The sequence below is a fragment of the Fistularia commersonii genome, chromosome 9 (assembly GCF_037954325.1).
Source record: "Fistularia commersonii isolate RoL2024-O1a breed Wild chromosome 9, RoL_Fcom_v1.0, whole genome shotgun sequence".
Taxonomy (NCBI): Eukaryota; Metazoa; Chordata; class Actinopteri; order Syngnathiformes; family Fistulariidae; genus Fistularia; species Fistularia commersonii.
Window position 1 is genome coordinate 8865886 of NC_141292.1, and position 16397 is coordinate 8882282.

The 16397-nt window shown below is 41.6% G+C and overlaps 1 protein-coding gene and 1 long non-coding RNA gene across 2 annotated transcripts; both read left to right on the forward strand.

The window, feature by feature from the left end:
• The first annotated feature begins 2771 nt into the window (after positions 1 to 2771).
• On the forward strand, positions 2772 to 5512 carry LOC147231136 (uncharacterized). Its single transcript, XR_015106642.1, has 3 exons — positions 2772 to 3242; positions 4143 to 4203; positions 5184 to 5512. It is a non-coding gene; the product is annotated as an uncharacterized LOC147231136 (long non-coding RNA).
• Positions 5513 to 12807: 7295 nt separating this feature from the next.
• On the forward strand, positions 12808 to 14587 carry LOC147231137 (growth arrest-specific protein 1-like). The gene has a single exon (XM_086153075.1). The coding sequence runs from the start codon at positions 13166 to 13168 to the stop codon at positions 13931 to 13933; it is 768 nt and encodes a 255-aa protein (XP_086009201.1). The 5' UTR covers positions 12808 to 13165; the 3' UTR covers positions 13934 to 14587.
• Positions 14588 to 16397: the final 1810 nt, after the last annotated feature.

Sequence of the window (16397 nt, forward strand, 5' to 3'; positions counted from 1 at the left end):
TGGGTTACTGAGTCAATATTCAGATTTTGCAGGAAAGCAAAACCCAGCCAGTACATTTTTTCCATTGCTACTGTGTGTGTGTGTGTGTGTGTGTGTGTGTGTGTGTGTGTGTGTGTGCGTGTGCGAGTGTGTGTGTGTGTGTCTGTGTGTGTATGTGTGTGTGTGTGCGGTGTGTGTATGTGTGTGCGGTGTGTGAGTGTGTGCAACCAAACATCTTTGTGAGCGTATATGACCAAAATATAATTACGAGATGAAATGATTAACTTTTATCTGACTAGGTACTGAAATGATGCTTTATGCAAGATGCATTGGACTGAAGGAAACCACTTGGTTTTAGGTACTGAGCCTCTGTTGTGTTGTCATATAAATTAAATAACTGAGCTTCCCTACAAACTTTGCAAGAACTGAAAAAACCCTTGGATACTAAGTAAAACATCTTTAAGAATATATGGATCCTGGTGCCACTGATTCATTCCTGCATAAATTAAAATGACCTGGTGACTGGGAATCTTGTCAGGTGAAACTCAAACTAAAGCACATCAAGAGTTGTTTGGAGTTGCATATCACGGCGGGTAGACTCAGGAGGGTCTTGGAGGAGGGGCTTTCAAACTATCACTGTTTGGACACGAAACAGGCCAAATGGCAGGAACCAAAGTGTGACAATGGCTTGGGGCCCATTTGAAGACCCTGGTGGCATCTGACACTTGAAGGTGTCACTGGAAACAACATGTGTGGTCATTTCAGTTGTCTTGGGGCCGTGGCACCGATGACCGACCAGGCCGCAACCTGGACACCTGGCCTTTGGGACAGAAACCAAGTCAGGATACATCTAAATACAAAGCAGGGAGAACAAATTCCTTCTGTCTATGATCGTTCACATAGAGATGGATTAATTTACTTCTTTAACAAGCTGGTCGCAATCAGCTTTTAGATTCTGAAAACAAAACCAAACCTCACCCAAACAAACGGAGAAAGTTATTTGTGCTTGATTTTGCGGAACATTCGGATCTTGACTGTGCATGAAACTCACTTTTAACAAAGTAGATCTATAAAACCAAAGGGCTGTAACTAAATCACTGAGGGGAAAGAACGACAACAGAATCTCAAGGACGAAACATCTGGAAAATCAGGAGAAACCAAAGACACGGGGAGCAATCTACAAAACAAAACAGGACTGACATGGAACAAGACAGAGAGGACATATCACAAAACCACCGTCTATAAACATACAAAAAAGAGGGGAGGGGAGCAAAATAAACAATAAAAACAATAAAAAGTCAGGAAACTGAAATACTGAAAGTTTTGGAGACAATCTGGGACCTGAACACATATTCTGGCGCCATTTACATTTCTTTACATTACCAGAATGATTTTGTGGCTCCAGGGTTGCCTGACCGTGTTCTGGCATCACGACATGAAACTGTGATATCTTGGCTGAAAAAGTCATTATCCAGTGAACGTTGAAAGGAGGAGTTAACACTTGGCCAGTCAACACAATGGCAGGGTTATACAGTATTAGTTTACAGCCTTACTTGGGAAACATGTCACCATTTTGTTCTTGGCATTGTGTAAAACATGGATTTCTGCTGTCATTGTTGTGAGAAAGTGATACCCAGAAGCATCCCTCACTGCTACAGAAAAGACAGACTACTGATGAGAACATTCTCCTGAGAAAATGGATAAGACAATTAATGTAGGAAAAATGAAGGAAAAATTAGATTGAGGATGGAAGTGAAGTGTAGGCCCTCAGGCTGAGTGGTTAGTGTCCTGCCTTCCTCTCCTTCTTCAACCATCAATTAACATGATTTGAAACGACATGCTATCGAAATGTTCAATAGAATCCGAGCGCAAGTCTTTGTAGCTACAATCCACAGTGGAACATAACCATGAACGGGGAGTAAGTTTAATTTTCATCTGATGTAATTAATATATCCCTATGTGAAAACTGATGATGAACATAAATGCAGCATTCGACAGCCATAATAAACTTTATAAAGCCTTTAGATTAAAGGATAAAAAAGGATGACATGAGGACACTAAAATAATTACAGACAAACGTATCACAATAAAAATAGCAAGTTCTATTCAAAAATTCCCGACAAAATAAAGTCATGCTGGAATAAATGTAATGGAAAAAAAGCCCAAAAATACATAATTACTTGAATAATTAGAAAAACTGATATAGGCGGGTCTTTCTGCCAGGTCATCAATGTGTTGCAGTGACATGCAGTCAGTAGAAGCAGTTGAGGCCGGGCCTCACCTGGCATCATGGAAAGAAAAATAAGTAAAATGAAAAAATAATTTGAATGGTTCTATTTATTCAGCGATTTGTATTATAAAGTTATTTTCAACCTAACTTCGCCATTTTAGTCGCTTTTTTTCAAATTAGCTGAAAAAAAAACAACACATTTAGCGTTTAAATATGAAGAAGAGCCGTGCGGTGACTTGGCAGGCAGCGGAGCCCGCTATGAATTGCGCAATAACTGCGCTGAGCCCATATTGCTGTCTCTGTAGATGTCACTATTAAAATTTTCAAACACTTCAAGCTCTAATACATGAACTAAATTTCCATACTTTAGCTTATGTGTATTTTTTTTTTGGCCAATAACTGTGACGTGTTTCTCGTTCCGAGCGATCGTGAAGCGGCGGCGGAGGCACACTAAGTGAGGCACGCAGTGACGGGGCCTCATGGTAGGGGGCACCGGCGATCCCAGGGAGCCTTTTTACTACTCGGCTAAAGAAGAGAATTGCAATAGTAAGCTAGTGTAAACACGTAGCAAGTCAAGTGCAGCCATCCAGTCAGTTTTTCCTCTTGCTTGGCTTTATTTCAAAAATGTAGGATTACATAGCTAAACAGAAAAAAAATTCTAAACTGGACTTTCAGTCGAAGCAGTAGATAATAAGTAAGGGAAGACCGACAACGGCGTTAACGGATTTCCTTCAGACTACGAGACGGAAGACTCGGTCTTGTCAAACGGAGTGGTACGCTCGAAAAGGCTGGCTGTGTGGATGTCCAGTAAGAGAGCGCCTTTTCTGCTTTTCCTGCATTCTTTTCTCAACTTCTGACAATCAGACATGAGCGGTCGGCCACTCACATTCAAAGTCAAATCGCGCTAAAAACATTCGAGATGTCCAGGATAGATTTGGCTTCGAATGAACAGCAAAGACTCAACATCAGCATCCACAATGCTAAGGTAAAGGAAAACTGCTCAGCGGCGCATGGACTTCATTAATAAGTAAAGGTAAGAGATAATAACGTTTTTTAGTGTGTTTTTTTTCTATGCTACAGTTTGTATAAGTAAAGAATGCTGATATGATATTTTAAACAAAACACGTTAACTGCTGCCAATAAAATGGTGAATAAGCTAGGGTTCATATGTTTGTAAATCTGACTGATGACGTCAGTGCCTCACAAGCCATGAACCTGACCGCTCGTCACTGATGTGTTTATGGACTGAATGACTGTCTTTCCCGACAAGGCTACAAAAATATACACGCTTTGAGTTTCCTAAATTACCTTAATTTGACAAGGCAAAAAAGAACAATTTACTTTGAAAAATATTTTGAAATGGGATTGTTTTGTCTTGTTTTCCTTTTTTTCCAATAAGGACAGGCCAATACCTGCTTGCCCTTGTGTTGATGTTGAGAGCCCGCCTGATATCCAGCCAAGTTCAGACAAGCACTGTTTACTTTACTCTCTGATGATGAGGGTTAGACTAGTGAGTCGGTGTTGTGCGAGGCTTTGCCTCTGACAGCTTTTTCAATAAGCGGCCATTCTTTTTGCTGCAGCTCTTATTTGTTTGTTCTGATTACACAATTGGTTTTGTCATTTATAACTGATGCAGGAGTTCACGGCATCAGTGCGCACACACACACACACACACACACACACACACACACACACACACACACACACACACACACACACACACACACACAACAAAGATAACATCCAAAGAAGTCATTGACAACAACTGACCACCTGATTATTTCAATATATAACTGAACTCTCTATTGAAATGTCATGACCAGAGGAGTCCCGGCTGAGCATCTCATTTGTAGTCCTATTTAGAGTTGATGGCAGAAAGACTACGTGTAGATTTTTTGACCTTTTGTGTTCCTTTTTTTCTCTTCCTCTCCAGTTGTCACTGCTCGTTCCAACTGACCGACCAATGACTATGATGGAGTAACCGGACGGTTTTGGTAAACTCCTTTCCCACTGTCCTGCTGACCACCCGTCTAGTGTTGTGCAATTGGCTAAGATTTTTCTTAGGTTTGGCCCAGCGTCAGATCTTCTGTTCATTCTTGTTTTATGTGATGTTTGTTGACGCTTCTGTCTGACAACTGGACAGTTTACGTTCAGGAGGGCCTTTTTATTACCTCCTTCCACCTTATTTTCCAGATGATAATGATGATAATGAACCCGCCTTTGTGAGCTGTTTTTTGTTGTCAGTTTGTTTTAATGTCAGTTTGAATATTGTTTTTAACATTCACATCAAAAATACTCCCATAAATTGTTTGGGGATACATGTGACTAACTGACCAGGACATATTGCAAATCAATCAAAAAAAAAAAAATGAAAAGATTTGCTCAAAATCCAGAGGCATGTGATTTATTTAGCCAAAGTTTAGCAGGTCATACAACCAGAGAACTGGAAAGGCCAACAGACATTCAAAAATACGGAACCAACAAGAACCAAGGCCACCAGTGTAATTTGTCTTTGACATATATATAGGCTCACAGACAGCCAATAATAGATTTGAAATGGCTAAATAAGGATCTGAAAACACTTTTTTAATTATATCTAGTTATCTCTGTCATTGAAGAAATAACAGAGTTTCTCCCTCAACACATTGTTCTACACATTACAGCTCACACGCTTAACTATAGGCACAGGAAAAACTAAACCTTTGACTGGATGTGTACTTGAAAATAACAGATTATGTGCCTGTGGTACTTCATTTCACATGCCAACAATATTTATTCACACCGACTTTCATTGTAAGGAAGATTAACTAAGCCAGGTTATGTGCCATCACAGGGATTTATCAAGTCATGAGTGCATATTAAACCCACGCTTCACCTTCATGTTTAACATTTCTGCATGGATTTCCTCAGTGTGCTGACAGTACGCAGACCCCGAGAGCCTATGTTTAAATTATACATAAACTCTGTTCCCCAGACCACCCGGACGGGAGGGAACTGCTAATCCAAATACGGCTGCAACTTTCTTCCAGAAAGGACCCACATTTGTACCTGATACTTCATGCCTCCAAATCCCAAAGCCCACCTACCTCCACCAATCAAATACCCTTATGTAGGAGGTACCAGTCAAAACAGTGAAAAGTTTTCTTGCTGCCTTCATATCATACAACCGCATTTCATATTTCAACATCCACATGAAATATACGCTGACATCTGAGCGACTTGAGTACAATATGATAACCATCACTTAGCTCTCTGGTTAACCAAGACTTTTCTGTCTCTCTAACCCCTGAAACAAAACGGATGTAACCGGAGAAACTGTCAGAGAAATGTTGAGGGCTCAAATGTGCAATGTTTGTCCAAAGTTATGTTACCAGGCAATATTAATAGTGCACCGAGCAGTTCTCTTTAATTCTACCTCTACTAAGTGTAAATGTAAATGTCCATATATGCGAGCTCATAAAACTCGTTTCCAGCTGCTTTATTGTCGTTTATTTTTTTTCCAGGTATAGAAACACGAATTACAACTTTTTGAGTGGATCTGCATCTTGAAGCTCTTGTCTGTTTGGATTTATTTAACTATTTATTTTTTACTTTGGAGTTGTGTAAAGCGCCGTTGCTTCTGTATTTTACACCTATGTGCTTGAAGTTTATTGCTGTGTCGCCTTGTAAACTTGTCCCCCAGACATAAGTAGATACAGTATTTTTAAGAGACAATAATGTTTACTCAATGTCGCTGCCTGATTTGACAGTCTATCATATTTTCGACTCTTTCTAATTTTTTCCCAAACCTCTGATCACCAACAAAATGTCTTTTCAATTGTCATACTCACAGTGGTGTATTGCTTTGCAGAATCAGTCATTGAACAATCGGTTTATGGACGTGCTATCATAATTCAATTATAATTCACTTTGTGAATGTCCTTTTCAGGGGATTAGTTTTTGCCAAAAAATATGTCTGTAATGTTCAAGCAATTGACTTTGTTTTTCTTCATCAGTGTCAAAGAGTTGTATCATCTGAGATCTGAAAGCCTAATTGAGATGTTTTGCTACAGAATATCAATATGTATTCACAGGAATCTCTAAATTCTCCTCATCATTTTTGGTCTGTCATGTATTATAGTTTCCGCGTGAAAGGGAGAGAAAACATCTAACTCAGATGACATTTTCCATGCGGTGAGGGATTAGGACAGTTGGAGAAGACCACCACTGGTGTTATGCTTTTCAGTGGGTCTGTTTGGTTAAAAAACACCAGTGCAGATTCTGTCAAAGCAGACAGTCTCATCTGAGCTCTGGCCACCGGTATTGTAAACTTAGAGTTCGTTCAGATTATGAGATTTTATGGAGTTCAGACACAATCTCAGGCACCGATGAAGGAACTCTACCCCGTGAAACCTAGGCTTGTCCCTGGCTACTTATAAATGCATCCAGAATGTGATATGCTATTGGTTTTGAAATGCGTGTCCCACCACAACAAAGGAATCTCCTCTGACTTTTCTTTGGCACTCTTTCTTACACCGCTATGTAATTTCAAACAAAACAAAGCGTCAGTTTTAGCTTAAACCAACAGTTTCAACAAGATTTCATGCTACGGTGACTTGTGTACAAGTACAAGACTGCTTATTTCCCTGCATTATGTATTTTGAGCTGACCGTATTTGAAAATCCCGTCAGCTCGTAAGGATGCTTTCAGGTTACCGTCGGCCATCGTCCCTGAACTGCAAGGGATGTTTTTTTGAAAGCGTAAAAAAGAGGATGACAGAAATCCAGACTCAAAGAAGTGGTGAAAACTACTTTTCCCTCTTTTTTTTTTTTTTTTTGCCAATAAATAGGAATACATCATTTCAAATGTGCCTTTAATTTAGCAGCTGAGCTACTTACAGGCACTGTCACAGTTCTATTTAGACAGCTGATTCAGTTTCACACTGTTCTGATTCTTTGTACTCAGCTTTCATATGTTCTTCAATACCACCTGTATTTATAGTGTATTCTCTTTCTGTTTTAAATCATTCTCCCAGTATTCTTTTGGCAGCCTTCACCCTTAGCTTTTGTCACCTCCAAGTCCTATCCCTTTGTCTGCATTCATTAATCCTTGTCTTTATGCCGCACACCTACATATGTACCTCCGACAGGAAGTCTCCTAAAGATGAGATGGGTCACATGTCTTTTCTGACCGATAACAAGAATTTAATGTCCTCAAGTGAACAAGAATCATTTTTCTGCTTTCAGGTGTCTTGTTGAAACCTTGATCTAATCAACAATAGCTCCCCTGTGTTGAGATTGCGATGGCTTATCTCTCCCTGACCAGCCATTTCCTCCCGAAAAGACACTTGATCAGAATTTGGAGAGGAGAGTTGAGATTGCATTTCAAACCAAAACTAAAATCCCTGATTTCCCTGTAGAGTCTTATTCTTCTGTAATAGCTCCACACACCCCTTTTGGGATACAGATACCCCCGGCGGTATTAACATTGAAGAAATGGGTAAGGCTTTGCTATCTTGTGAACCTTCATTGTGCTGAGGAGAAATGGCTATGTTATCTGATTATGATGTGAACAGTAGAACAGAATACATCCAGTGCAGGCCTCAACAATATGGGACGGTGTCTTTTGTTCCTCAAAACTCAAAATTTCAATTTCTCTTCCTTTGTTATGGCAAACCCTGATCAGTATTTCCACCTGGATTTTTATCCTTTGTCATTCGACTTACCAGCAGTATTGGTGAGTCGATTGGAAAGGGATGGTAAAGCATTTCATTTATCCTGCTGCAAATAGATAGTTATATGCACATTTATATGCAAAAATAAAATAAAGTTTAAATGCCACCTTTTTGAAAATTACTTGAACATTGTTTCAGTATAGGGCCTCACACAAATTGTTTCACTTTTTTGATCTTGTGATAAAAGTTTATGAGGAAATGACATGGAATCAAATGAGCTGCAGAACTTCTATACTTATATATATCATAAATAATGGGCAATATTACAACCACAGTAGCTATATGCATAGGCTTATGTAGATTGTATATAATCTCGTCACAGATGCAGAGTAGGATTTCAATCACAGCTGCACCAGGGGCCTCTCAACCAGGCACTGACCGCTGGACATAGCCGTTCAGCTGAATCCATATGTGGAAGAGTTGAGCCTATGACTGCTGTGTGTTCTTGCACGTATGTAGAACAGTTCAATGGACAGTGTGCACAAGGATTGTGCACTGCAAAATTAGTTATGAACTACATTAATAATAGAGCAATGACTTTATGACTTTGTGTAGGCAATATCATCAGTTGTTATTGCAATCAACTTGCACGGCTGGGATTAGTGATAGTCAGCAGGTTTAACAGTTAGTTAAACCTAATCACTAAGAATGCCTAAAAGAAGCTGATGTGGTTGAATCTGGTACATGCGCATCTTGCTTGTGATGTTCATTGGCATCCAACTTTAGAATTTAGAGATACAGAGAAATTCAGCACTGGAGGGTAAACTTCTCTATTGGGGCAGGTTTCATTATTCTTCATTTTTTTCTACTATATGCACAACTGAACACAGTCAAGTAACAGCCAAGTGATTTGTAATGGTATGTCAATGCTGGGATTTAGTCCCAATAACAACTGTTTCAGGTGAGTTATGTCATAGGAACACAATAATCCAAGACCAAAGATGCAAAAACCCCAGTGTGGAAATGCATGTGCTCTAAAGTATGTACTCCATATTCATATCCCAATTAATCATATCAAACCCCTTTAATTTCCACAAGCTGACATATCTGAGCGAGAGAAAACTGGGCTGGTTGGAGATGCCACGTGTACGGCCGGAATGCAAATGAAAGTGATAGAACTTAAGCTCAAGATACCTTTACCTTCGTCATATCTTTAAAATGTTTAACATCACCATGTAAGGTAATACAGGGATTTTATCTATTTCATTCGGAGCGACTTGTTTAAAAGATAATTCACCCAGCCACCACAGCCATGTTGGAACATTACCCAGGTTTTCCTCCCTTCTGCAATCTTAATCTATTTATCACAGCAAACCAATGGAATCTAAAGGTCTTGAAATAACAAAAAAAAGAGATCTGTCTGTTAATGCTCAAATCAAAATGTTCCAAACATCTGACTTTGCTATTGCTGTCTTTTTGATATCCCTCGGCCGCTATGAACTCAGTGCGACCCATGTTTGAACTTTTGCCTTTCTTCCTTTATTGAAATTCTTCAAATTAAAAGTGTGGTGTGTTTTGTCTCGCTGTTCTAAGTCATTCACACAGACAACATCCAAAGGCAAAACCGCATTAATTAAAAAACCCAGAAAGCCACCGATGAATAATAAAAAAAATGAATAAAATGAAAAACACCTATATATTTAAATGTGTAAATAAAGTATTTTGGTTTAAAAATCATCTCTTTTGATTTAGATATTTGGCTTTAGCGTTCAACTTAAAAAAGAAAACCACCATGCGTCATTATTGTGCATCTTCACCAGGGCATTAGATAAAACAGCAACTCCATATCTCACTGTTACTGTGCAACAAACGACATAATACAATTTTTCCCTCCAAATGAGTATGAAGACGACAAGCACGGAATCAAACACTTACCATGAAATTAGAAAATAAGGCCTCTCGAAATTTATAGTGCAGCACATATGGACTATTTGTGTTGTAACGAGACCTGTGTGTATCACAGACAAGTTATTTGAAATAACGGAAATGTGTTAAACTGATACCAATCTTTTCATTTTATTCTCTGTCTGTCGTTCGTTTCTCCGCTGTTTCCGGGCACGGGTCAGAGTGCGTGTAAAGTTATGCGCATTTTCACAACACAACACATCTCTGTGTGAATGAATGTTCAGGCGTGCACGCAGCCTTTGCAGATCCGACCCTCGGTGCTCACCCCTGACTTCATGTTACATTGCTGGAGGCCCCAGGCTTTCATTTACTGCTGAACGCACTGGTCGGCCCTCAGCTCCCTGCACCGAGCGGGCTGTGTGTGGGACCCTGCCGCCATCAAATCAGGTCAACAAACCCACTGGCAACAGACATCCGGGTTTTCAACCTGAGCCAAGCTGATTTAAAAGCGGCCGCACCGATGAAGGAAAGTAGCGGCCCAGCCAATTCTGGAAAAAATTCACTACAACTCGAGAAATTAAGCCCCTTCCTAACGCTTTTAGGTACCTCATGACCTTGTCATTTTCTCAAATTACATACATTTTTCTGTTTATGCCGAAACCGTATGAATTCCTATCTATCCTGTAGCAAGAATGAAGAAGGAGAGAAAAAAAAGCGGGTTATGGCAAGCTGCTGAGAAGTTTCCATAAACCACAGCAAAATTAAAAAATGCAGGACTAAAAAAAAAAAAAAAAACAACAAAAAACTTGGCAGCTTGTTGATATTGACTCAATTTCCTCCCTCTTCTCTCCCGCCCCTGTCTCTGCCTCTCTCTGAGCTTGGAAGCGCCTGAATACAAAGCTCAGTGAATTGTTCTGGCATGGCTGCTTGTATGTAATGACTTCTGACAGCAGTGGAGACAAACTGAAGAGCATGTCTGTCTCCGCATGAGCATTTCCAAATCTACTTTCGGGAACCGCATTCCAATTCTGGAAACACTATTATATGAGCATCTCCACGAACGACCGCATGTTCAGGACGAGTATCGGGAAGTACTAGTTTGAAACGAGCAGTGAACCAGAACTGTAAATGTCCCTTGCCTTATATTTAGTATATCAGATGTATTAGGTGCGTTTTGTTTGAGAGTAAGAATGCAAGCGACGTTACTGACTAATTTAAGAGGTACAGTTTGGGGTTGAGCAACTGCCAGCTCCATCACACAGAGCAACTGAAACTGGCCCTTGTTCTTATCTGGCTGCTGTCCAGCGCTGATGGGATTTTTGGTTCTGCTTTGCGTTATGGTCTCCTTGAAAGTGAAAAAGCAAGGGATCGTTCTTTATACCGTACACGTAAAAAGACTGCTCTCGCAGAGTATGTCGGTGCGTAACGGCGCGCATGTGTCCTCAAGCTTTCGAGGCACCCAAATTCTGCACCAAAGTAGACAAGCACCCTCAGTGGTAACACAGCATCCATATCTATCTCTGGTAAGTGTTGTCTTTGGCTTCAGTGGTCTGGGCTGATGTCAGATTCTTTGTAGTTAATGGAAACCCTGTAGACGTTCACCATTTGGGCTTCCTTTAGCCTCCACTTTGATGTTACTCTGAACTGCAGTCAGTCTGTTGCTCTGGTATGCCAGCTGGATGAGGAGGAGGGAGAGGGGTGGGGGGATGTTTTGGGTTGTTTTGGCTAAGAACTCCTCTGCACTTGTCTTGACTCCTCTCTAATCTCTGTAATTGGAATTGAGGGGTCCGAGGGTCCCCCGAGAGCTGCCAGATACTTGTGGCCGCGGCGTGGCGAAGCGACGATGTCAGATAAACACAGTACTTTAGCCTCTCTACGTTTTGTATGGCTACCCCCACCTTCACCCCCCCCCCCCCCCCCCCCCCCCCCGGCCCCGAGGCCCCCCAAACTGGACAGAAGGCAAGATGAGCATAAACAGATCCATTTTGTTTTCATTCTCAGTGGCTTCCTGCCTGTGTTTTTATTACGCCGTGTGTGTGACTGCCTTTCACACTCATTGCCTCAAGTGGTCGGATATACCCTTTACCAAAAGGTCAATGGGGGATTTCACACCACTTCTTGCTTATCTTCACACCTCGTGAGGTATAAACCACCGGGATGTGATTGGTTATTGTTTCTTTTGGGGTGGTGTTTCCTCAGCTTTATTAATGAAAATCATACTTTAAACAGACATCATAATATATGTTTAAAAAAACATCATGACATAATCCCCCAAGAATATTGTGTTTAGTGTTGGATACAACCCCTGAAAACTGTAGGTATTGGAAAGATTTAACGGAAAGGTTCAAAGTTATGAGAAATTGATAATAAATCAGATGACTCAATTATTGCATTTAGTCAAAGTCCAAGTCAAAGTCAGCTTTATTGTTAATTTCTTTACGTGTCAGACATACAGAGGAATCAATATTTCTCTCTGCACCAAAGTAACAGAATAATAGAAGCAGAGCACAAAGACAAAACATTTTCATACAGAATTGAGTTAACAATAAGAGTGTGCAGTAGTTTTGAACATTTACTGAAAAATGATATTGAACCAAAACAAAAAAAGATATAGAAACAGAGGTTTGTAGAGGTAATCCAGTGCAAAATCACTCAGTAATAGCAGCACGTTTTATTTTATTGTAACAGTGCAAAAAGACCTTAGATCTGAATCTGTAGGTCATGGTTCAGTGGCCAGAGTGTTTTAGTGTGGTAACAAGACAAAAAAAAATCAAAAGCAATCAGGTATTTCATAAAACTTGGAAACTTCATGAAACATACAAATCGTCTCGTGCATCAATACGCTATGAGAGTTCTGTCATCTATTCGGGCTCCCTGGTGTTTTCCAATGCAGCAGCTGTTGTTGTTTCTTTCAAGTTATGGAAGAAGAGGCGCTGCAGCGGGAACTTCGTCGAATCGACGCTGACGTCACGGCCGCGGGGTGACGTAGGCGATCACGGTCGCGCCTCCGTCCAATCGGAAGCGGTTTTGCAGAGTGGGGGAGGGGCCACCCCCCCCTCCTCCGCCCCCAGCAACATCTCCGATGTGTTCCAGAGGGACTGGCTACGTGCTGGAAGCGCATTAAGGATGAGCGGGTCGAGGTGGAACGGTGTCTGTCCACTTTGGTAAACGTTTTTTTATGTTTTGGCGTCACTTTGACACCCCCGCCTCATTCACACACGCATACAGTGTGCCCGGTGCGCCGAAGTCACGCGAGAGCGGCTCGATATCGCCGCCGGTTTTCTGGCACCGCCGTGACTTTCAAGTCACCAACTGTGTCATGATATGAACCCGTCAAGGATTTACTCTGGTTTGACGCGTCGCGATGGAATAACGCAGAGTCGCTGTTCTCCGCGGAAATGGCGAGTCGCGCCGCACTGATGGCGCGGACGCCGTTGTGGATGATCGGCGTGTGCGCCCTCGTCGTCGGTCTCTGCTGTGGCTCCCCAAACCACGGCCGCCGCCCGGTGTGCTGGAAAGCCATCCTGAAGTGCCACGGAGAGCCGGCGTGCCATTACGCGTACGACCAGTACGTGTACGCGTGCGCGTCCGTCCTCAGCGGCGAGCGCAGGAAGTGTCCCAGCCACTGCATCTCGTCTCTCATCCAGCTCAACCTGACCCGCAGCGGCCCCGCGCTGGAGGACTGTGACTGCGCGCTGGACCCGGTGTGCCGGAGCGCCAAGCGGGCCATCGAGCCGTGCCTGCCGCGCACCAGCGCCATGGGCTGCACAGAGGCCCGCATGCAGTGCGAACTGGACCCGGCGTGCAGCGCCGCTATGACGGATTATTTATTTCACTGTCGGAAGCTCTTCGGCGGGGGGAGGTGCTCGGAGGGCTGCCGCCGGGTGATCGCTGACATGCGGGCCATCCCCAAGGCGCAGCAGCTGGATTCTTGCGTTTGCGACGGCACGGACAGGAACATCTGCGAGTACATCAAGGTTAGCATGGAGACTCTCTGCGCCGATTCCGGCGACAGGTTCACGGGCAGCGGCTTCTCGGACTCGGAGGAGGACTCCGGGGATGACTACACCGACCCGGATTACTACCCGACCGCGGAGAGCTCGGGGGACCCTCTGACCGCCCCCGGGCTCCTGAGCGCCACCCTACTTTTACTCCAATTTCTATGAAAAGTCCCACGATCGAGCCCCCTTTTAGATGTGAAAATAACTTTTTTTTCAGTCTACGGGGCGGGGGGGCTTTTAGCGTTCTGCTCACACCCACCAATTGAGGTTACAACAGTTGTAGCCTGTTGATTACATTTTAGTCACGTTTTTTAAAAAATGAAAAAATAGATCAAGTTGAATGACCTTATTTTTGTATGTCAGCTATATAAATCTAAATTTGTACAGTATATTGCAAGAGTATTTTTGTCAAGATATTTTATCAAGCAGAAGAGATTTGCACTGTATCAGTAGGTGAATCACCTGAACTTTTTAAAATGGTTTATATTCATCATGTGAGGATGTCAATGGTAGCCAAGTTGAGGGCTTGGGGGGGGGGGGTGGTCCCATCTCATCTTGGAACATGGATGTTTAACTCACGTATGAAGTGTTAAATGGTGTGGAGCGCTCAGACAGAGCAAAAGGTAAACACCCCCCCCCCCCCCCCCCCCTTGGGGATTTGCAAGCTCAAATGGAGCTTTTGAGATGTTTGTTTACTCTCACCCCATTTGTTGTCCTCACTGAAACGCCAGCCGTGGGTGAGCGGTCGTGTTAAAGTTCCCATTGTGAATACACTTCTCTGAATGTACATGCACACTAAATAAATGAGAGTTTAAAATGATTCTCCCAGGTGGCGTGGTTCTGTCTTAGATGCCAGATGGGCATTCGTGGCTCCATCACTATTATATATGGAATGTTTAAGGTATGGAATGTAAGGGGTGGGGTGAAATTGTATACTTTCTAATCTAATCTTCTGAGAAAACATTAAAACCAGTCATCAGATGTACAAAACATTGTTTGGAGACATTCAAGTGTTTCATCACATCGCTGAGATACCAGTCATCCTAGAGCCTTCATGCTGGTTACCTTACATGAGTTATTTTGTCTTGTGTAGCAAAACACTGCATTTAAAGAGCTGATAGGACACACTTTGCATGTAAATGTACTTTTAACACAGAAATGTATTTTATTTTTTATTTTGTTTTACTGGCTTTTAAGAGATGTTATATGGAAGATTCACACTTACATTCACATTTAGATACCCAAGCCAAGGGACAAAGTCTTGATGCTGCTTTTCCCCCTGCTTTTCTCTCTCATGACACACACGCACACACACACACACACACACACACACACACACACACACACACATATATATATATATATATATATATGTACACAGCTATTTAATTTTAAAAGCCGATCTTTCAAATGATCCTGTCACCTTGTTTTCAACAAGAGAAACAAGAGAAAACATTAAACAGTAATTGGGCTTTATTCCAAGGACATAGTCATCAGAACATGAATAAAAAATACATAATTACAACTGCAATGAAAACAAATATGAGGAATAGCAAATGCAGCACTGAAATACATCTTGATTCAACAGTTACATTACTAAAAAAGAGTCTCATACAAGAGTAAACTGTTGAGAACAACCATATTACCACTCAACATAGTATTTTCTTTTATTCTTATGTGCAATTTGCTAGTAAACTTAAGAACATAACTTAAATTGCCTTTTAAATCCTTAACCGTATTGTAGTATTTTCCCCAAAGCAATATTAACACCTTTATCGTGGATCTGAGTACTTTCTTGTCAAGTGCAGTTAACACATTGCACACGAAGGAGATAGCTCTTTCCAGATTTGAAGAGAAATACTGCAGGAAACATGTGTCTATTTACTTGTGTGAGTCTGCTTTCCTCACACTCACAACAGCCTGTGTCTCCTCCTTAACTCATGATAATGGGTCTTGATACCATTGATGGCGGCCATGTTGCTTTTCATGGCGAAGACATGGGCCCTTCAGTCCATTGATTGGAGGAGAAGTCGAGTGGCACGTCTATAATGGGGAGGCAAAATATACAATGGTGCGGCAGCACAATGAGGGGGCACTTCATTCACTTTGCTCCTCGTCACCCTTTCAGGGAGTGGGGGAGCATGAGGAGACAGCGATCCACGGAAGGCAGGAGGGTCACGTTAGATAACTGAGTCAGTGTTGAACGCCGAGATTGTATCTTCAGTAAGCAGAGCACGTCAGTTCTCACCTGGAACCCGATCAACAGCTGTCTTTTGTTTTATTCTTCTTAGTCTGACTGACTCATTTATTTTATACCTTTTGTGTGGTTTTATTTGGCTCTCCCGTTTAACTGAACAATTATTCTCATGATTTGTATTGTATTTTTTGGTTATTTTTTTTATTATTCCCAGTTCAATAATACACCAATAATATTTTTCCACTGTAAAGTCAAGAAAAAATTTCTTTAGATGTCATTTTCACGATCATTTTAACTTATTCATTGTTACTATTCCATTTATTATCATTAGGTTGCCCTGAAACTATCAAATTAAATTCTTGATTTAATTAAATTTTTTCTGAGTTGAGGCTAAGATGAACTCCTTCTCTGGAATTTTTCTGCCATGTTTTA